This window comes from Hippocampus comes, unplaced genomic scaffold (genome assembly GCF_001891065.2).
Source record: "Hippocampus comes isolate QL1 unplaced genomic scaffold, H_comes_QL1_v1.1 scaffold33, whole genome shotgun sequence".
Classification (NCBI taxonomy): domain Eukaryota; kingdom Metazoa; phylum Chordata; class Actinopteri; order Syngnathiformes; family Syngnathidae; genus Hippocampus; species Hippocampus comes.
Genome location: NW_017804842.1, coordinates 1,505,195 through 1,511,942, shown reverse-complemented (window position 1 = coordinate 1,511,942; position 6,748 = coordinate 1,505,195). Strand labels below are relative to the sequence as shown.

The 6,748-nt window shown below is 48.4% G+C and overlaps 2 protein-coding genes across 2 annotated transcripts in view; both read left to right on the top strand.

Moving 5' to 3' along the window:
• Positions 1–271, top strand: part of LOC109516858 (rho GTPase-activating protein 24-like) — an 11,919-nt gene extending 11,648 nt beyond the window's left edge. The window contains exon 12 of the mRNA XM_019871651.1: positions 240–271. Within this exon, the coding sequence (XP_019727210.1) occupies positions 240–271 (32 nt within the window). The remainder of the gene's footprint in view (positions 1–239) is intronic.
• A 2,118-nt stretch (positions 272–2,389) lies between these two features.
• On the top strand, positions 2,390–6,746 carry LOC109516847 (rho GTPase-activating protein 24-like; the record flags this gene model as incomplete). Its single annotated transcript, XM_019871641.1, has 11 exons — positions 2,390–2,480; positions 2,686–3,255; positions 3,846–3,962; positions 4,221–4,428; positions 4,497–4,629; positions 4,726–4,799; positions 4,887–5,008; positions 5,083–5,287; positions 5,538–5,797; positions 6,008–6,605; positions 6,698–6,746. Coding segments are annotated over exons 2-11 (1,818 nt in total), but the record flags the coding sequence as incomplete, so codon positions are not given.
• Positions 6,747–6,748: the final 2 nt, after the last annotated feature.

Genomic DNA, 6,748 nt, shown 5'->3' with positions numbered 1-6,748 from the left:
AGTGTGTTAACCGCCTCCTGTTTTTTTTTTTTTTTTTTTTTTTTAAATCAAGGACAGTCCATTTGATTAGTACACATTGCATTTGTATCTTTTAGAACTGCTTGCTTTCAAACATTTATTTTGGTACAATTTTATGTACATTTTACATGCAGTATCAGTTGGTGAAACCGGTGTCGGCGGTTATCTTTTTTATCTCTCTCTCAAAATTCCCAAGGAGTGTTACATGTTTTTTTCCCCAGTAAGGACCGTGGAGAACTCTGCCAACCTTTAGACGTGAACAAAAAGTCATATTCACAGATGCTGTTATTTTTTTCTTTTCAAGGGAAAGGAACGCCACGCCAAAGTAACAGTGACACCACTTGGTGCACTTACTGAAAATAAAAGTGCAAGAACTAAAACAACAAAAAAGTGCAACTACAACAGAAAAAAGAGAGAATACAAGCTTCACATATGAGAACCATTGCAATAACAGCTGCAATTAAGCCGTGTTGCTTCTTTTTTGACAATTTGAAAAACAAACTAAACGTACTTCTATCATGTACTGACTACACTAGTCATGAAACCATCTAAACAATAGAGAGGCAAGGAAGACAAAAAAAAAAAAAAGTAGAAAAGTGAACCATCACAACACAAGTGGGTCAGGCATTGTCCCGAGACCACAATTTTGTTACTTCAGTATACTTCAAACATCTTCCCCGGATTAATTAAGCAGATCATGATGGTTGGTATAAAGTGCAATTACAGGACGGGCTTCTTCAATCATTTTGAAAGGATCATGGCAAGATTATTCGGAAATCACTTTTTCACGAGTGACAATTTGCACAGGTTTAAATAGATCCCGCTGCATATATTTCGGTATAGCGGAGCTAAGCGAACTTCCTGTGCACAAAAGTAGGATTGAAAAAAAATTGGATTTTCATCATATTCACTTTACCGTATTATTTATAATTAATTGAATTATAATTAACCAAGCACTTGAAAAAAAATGACCATTGAACTGTTTGACAGATGCTTGCAACTCTAAAACACCATGAGGGGACAGCATCACTGTACCAACGCCTCCTTGTTTCCTGTTTTGAAGAATAGTTGTCCTGCATTTTGCTTTTAACTCCTCTGTGCTGTGAGGAATATTTAAAAAGCTACAAAAAAAAAATCGTTTGAGTCAATCACTGATGATGCTGTGAATTGGGATTTCCACTCTACATCGAAGCTGCCATTTTGAGATGGAACGTAGCGGACTGAAAGCTGCTAAAAGGCAAACCGTGACCTCGTCAGAGTGGCAGGCAATCGGGCAACATGACGGGCGCTGTCATCTAGAAGCCGGAGGGCGTCAAAAAAAAAAAAATCGTTTGAGTCAATCACTGATGATGCTGTGAATTGGGATTTCCACTCTACATCGAAGCTGCCATTTTGAGATGGAACGTAGCGGACTGAAAGCTGCTAAAAGGCAAACCGTGACCTCGTCAGAGTGGCAGGCAATCGGGCAACATGACGGGCGCTGTCATCTAGAAGCCGGAGGGCGTCAAGATGTTCATGTCGCGCGGTTTGAGCTTGTGCGGGCGAGCGCCCTGCCGCCGCCCGTCCACCGTTGGGATCTCCATCTTGGGCGGGGCGGCTGCCCTCTGGGCGTCGGGCCCGTCGGCCAACCGGGAGGTCGCCTGTGACTTCATGACCTCCGCGGCACTGGGCTTGTGGACGCCACGGTATGCCTGCAGTGCAAAGCCTGCTGGGTTTAAAAAGAAAAAGAAAGAAAGGAAAAAAAAAAAGCAGGGAGAAGCAGGTCAGCGCCTCACTTTTATAAACATACAATTGCCACTTGGAACGTTGGGCAACGAGCCCCATGCTGCTTCACCAAGTTTCTAGACAAAGTCTATCTCATCGCATAGAAGCAGCCTCCTCTGGAAACACTGGATGAACAAAGACATCCTCGAAAGTGCACCTACCCAAAGTCATGCATGCGGCAGCAAAAGGCTTCAATGTCTTGCCAGCATGTCAAATCTCGCTCCTCCACAGCTCTCTGCGTGAAACTGATCCTCCTCTGTTTGTGCTTTATATGCAGCCATCCAAAATAGGCAGCAGTCTGAAGGTCGTCCTTTCACTCATTAACTGGAAGCCAGCCTTTTGTTGGCATTTTGTTTTGCTTTCCAAACTCATGAGTCATGTTGCTCGATTTATTCGTAAACAGACGGTTGTTTACACTGTGGCTTGGAACTTTGGCGAGGCACGTGCTGCTTCACAAAGTCTAACGGCAGCTGCAGGATTACCCACAAAGCAGTCGATGTCCTTACACAGGGACGAGAGAGTTGAGGACAAAAGTGGGGAAAATCATACTCGTCGACAGGGGGGAACGAGGGATGGTGTTCGTCCATGTATTTTCTATGCCACCTAACACGCCTTCGGGGTCTCTACTTTCCATGCTAAGCCTGATGAGTTCCACAGCGGAATATTCTCCTGCATCCTCCGCAAAAGGAGCCAATATCGTAGGTTTGTAGTATATTCTAGAATTTCCTGTCATCTCCATGGGCTCTTTTTTCCAAGACCGCTCGCCCAATTCTCCAATGTTGCTTGGCTTCTCCTGTTCAGCGGTAGGCCAGATGACACCCGAGACTGGTCACAATTGAGCCAAGCACAGCGGGCACCAAAGTGGTGAAGGAAGGTCCATGTGAAACATTTCATCTTTTCCAGGGCCACCATCCCTTGCCCTGGCCAGGTGGTGGGCCCGCAGTTTATCTTCTATGCAGACTACACCTTGGACCGGTCAGATGTGGTCACCACACCCTGAACTGGTCACCAGGACACACTGAGTCGGAAGTGATTCAATGCGGGTCAGCAACGTGAACCATTCCATCTTTTCCAGAATCACCCATCTCTCCAGTTGTTATTGGGTGATGGTCAGGGTAGGGGTTGAAGTCTCTTCCACTTAGTGGCCCACAAGACGGGTTGCCAGTCAATCCCAGGATGCATCGAGAGGGAATTGATCCCGTGGCTAGCTGAAGAAGTCATCGACATGAACCACGATAACAGCCCAGATTGGAATCTCTTCATGTTCCACCAGGAAGGGGAGTGCATACAGCCGGAGGCGGCGCACTTTCAAGCAACTTCACTTTAAAAACGGCTCAACTTTCTATTGTCTGCACTTGAGCATCTACAATTACTGTTACTGCGGCAACCGGCGAGCAAAGTGAGAGCGGGAGTGTTGCAGCATGGGACTCAGCTGCTTCAAGTCCTGGAAACATGACAGAACGGGCCTCAAAGGTGACATCCACACAACCATCACATTCATCCCAGCAGATCGCGTGAATGACGACGTGCGTCCTTGAGATGAAATGATGACTCAGGGATTTGAAAGTTCTCAATTTGACTTTGAAAGGGAGGAGGGGGAGAGTGAAGCACGACAGGAAAGAGAAGTGCTGTGTGTGTGTGTGTGTGTGTGTGTGTGTGTGTGTGTGTGTGTGTGTGTGTGTGTGTGTGTGTGTGTGTGTGTGTGGAATGTTTGACAGCTTGTGACTCTTAACAAATATGATACCTATGTTGTAATTTCAATATAATTTTGGTTCCATGCACCGTAAAAGGTCTAGTGGAAGTCAGCAAACACTGTCTTGACAGTAATTGAGATGGTTGGAGACTCGTCCTCCTGTGATCTTATCTTTCCTCAACGTAATCCAATTTCCTCTTTGGCTCATTAAGTCGCCTCTGCTCTACAGCTGAACTTGGCTCGTCTTGAAAAAAGAAAAAAAAAAAAAAGATCTCACATCCTCGTGACTGGCTAAACAAACGCTTTGGGATGGGGACTTGTCCCTTCAATGCCAGAACCATAAAGAGCACGTTTGGGTTGGTGTGCGCAGGGAACAGAGACGTGTTGGCCAGCCCGGGCTCGTATTTCTTCCTGTCCAATAGCGCCGGCCAGGGGGACGAGTGGCTGAAAAGCCTCAACAAGTCTGGAGTCTGGATTCCCTTCACAGGTAAACAAAATGAGCCTTTTGGGATACTTGGTTTTCACCCTAGAACTTGTACGGAATGTGCTTCACCCATTGCTAAGTAACTTTTATTGGCCTTTTCTATTGGGATTGCATCGTGAGAAAGTAAAAGAGCCTAAGAGTGATCTAAGATACTAAAGAGAAGCCATACTGAGGTGTTAAGCACGGCATCACTGCAGTTTGGCGTTACTTATCTTACCCTGTCTGCCACTGCGACGCAACTTATTTGCGACTCCGGCTTAGGTGTGTTCGGTCAGCGTCTGGAGGAGACGGTGCTGTACGAGCGTCGTTACGGCGTACGCTCGGTTCCCCTGGTGGTGGAGCAGTGTGTGGCCTTCATACGAGAGCGGGGCCTCCAGGAGGTGGGCTTGTTTCGTCAGCCGGGACGGGCGAGCTTGGTGAGGGAGCTGCAGGAGGCCTTTGATGCAGGCGAAAGGCCTTCCTTCGACAGGTCCGCCACCGACTTTTTGGGGTTTGTGGCGCAGTCGGTCATTTCAACTGAGCTTGATGTGTTTGCAGTAATACAGATGTCCACACGGTGGCGTCGCTGCTGAAGCTCTACTTGCGACAGCTGCCGGAGCCTTTGATTCCTTTCAGTCACTACCAGGACTTCCTGCTCAGTGGCCAAAAGCTTTCGAGCGACCGCACGCAGGTGAGGTGCCACTCCAAAAAAAAATGAAAATATGGAAAAGAGTGAGAAATTGGACTTTTGAAAAGTACACTTCAACCCCTCTTTTTGCAATGACAGGGCTTGGGGGAGTTGAGGAATCTTCTTCAGGAGCTACCTGTGGCCAATTTCAACCTTCTTAAGTTTATATGCCAGTAAGACCTACAGAATAACTATCGAATACGAGTTAAAGCGCTGCTCGGTCAAGGTGCCACTGTTGTAAGTCTTCGCTTTGCGCACAGATTTCTCAACGAGGTACAGAGTCACTCAAAAGGGAACAAGATGAGCTGCCAGAATTTAGCCACAGTCTTTGGACCAAACATTCTTCGGGCCAAAGCAGAGGACCCGGAAAGCATCATGGGAGGTAAACGCCAACTCACAAGGCTTCGGCGGTGAGGTCTTAAGTGTCAGAAAGACCTTTGAAGGATTGTGTTCCAGGTGCAGCGCAAGTTCAAGGGCTGATGTTGGAGCTGATCAGAGAGCACCAGTCCCTGTTTCCCAGAGTTCCTGCGTATACTGCCAGAGGGTTTCGCGCTTCGCCCGGTGCTCTCAGACGACCGCATCTGCACCAGCCGCCCTGCCTTCGCCAGATGTCGCTACCGCTTATTGCAGAGCGGTGCAGAGAGCCGGGACACGCTACTAGGTACCTTCTGGATTTCTGACTGTGAAATCACGCTCTCAACCATCTCTAAATCCTGCATGAAGACCCTTTAACCCACAGGGGGCAAAAATATTCACACTAAAATCCAGTGGATTTAGAATAGACCCTCAAGGAACATTGACGGCTCTGTTAACATCGCATCATCATCATCGGCAGCGATTGAAAGAACTAACACATCCATTTTGACAAAGTGAGAAGTCAGTGTAGATACCTGTTTGACTTGTTGCTGCAGCTTTATCCCCTCAGCTGCAGCCACGTCAGAGGTAACCTCAGACAACAAGACTTTCCTTGGCCATCGCTACACCTCGTCGCATCCGGAAAACTGCTTCTACCCGCTACCTTCCTCAAGTCAGCCCCTGCACAACCACGGCCAGGAGAAGACGAGAGATCTACATCAGTGCCTAACCACCGGTGGATCATCCCCCGCAAATGTTTGTAGCTGGATGGAGGTCTGGACCAGTCTGGGAGAGGCAGGCGACAGAGGTGGCAAAAGTACTCACAGTCTGTAATTGAGTAGAAATACGGAGACTTGTGAAAAAAAAAATACTCTGGTATAAGCTGCAGTACGGATTCAACTCGTTTACCTATTAAAAGTAGAGATCTGTTTTCAAGTGCAGGGAGTGAAAGTTAAAAGTCATTCAAGAAAGTAATACTATCTACTTAAATCCAGTAACGAAACATTTGTACTCTCTTACCCCGCAGCAGTGGCAGGCGAGCACCTGTGGAGTTCCAGCGCCACCCAGATCGCAGGGGCAGAAGGCGAGGGTCCCCAAGCGGCCGGCGGAGGCGGCAGTGAGGTGCAGGAAGACAGCACCCCATCGGATTATGACAACCTGAACAGAGCGCCTTCTCGTCAGACCATGGAGGATGTCGCCGGTGAACATTTCGACCCCAACGGTGAGGGCAACTCCGGCGAGGAATCAGAGGAGGCGTGGCAGACCGTAGACGACTCCTCGTCGTGGTCCTCCTGCGAGGTTTTACAGCCGGACCAGGGCAGCGATCCCGAGGGTCGAGTTGGTCCTGACTTGAAACCGATGAGATCCCCCTCGAGTCAAGCTGCAGAAGATGACAAACACCTCGACGGTGACACGGAAAGTGACCTTGACGGAGGACGCCATCTGAACACGCCGACATCCGGCTCGATCCTCAGCCCCCTCAGCACCGGCAGCTCAGAGGTGTTCCTCCCGTCTGGCCCTCCGGAACCTTCAGCATCCGAGCCCGATGATGCTGAGTCGCTCCTGACTGAACTTCGACAGCAGATGGCCCAGCAGAGGAGCGAGTACCAGGCTAGGATACACAGGTACAAAAATACAAAAGGTTTTTGGCCTCCGTGCTGTTTTCGACCAAATGACAATTGATCACGGAAAAGTGGATGCTGCACTCTCACCACAGGTTAGAGCGCTGCAACGACGCCCTTGAGCGGCAGGTGGCCGCACTGCGCGA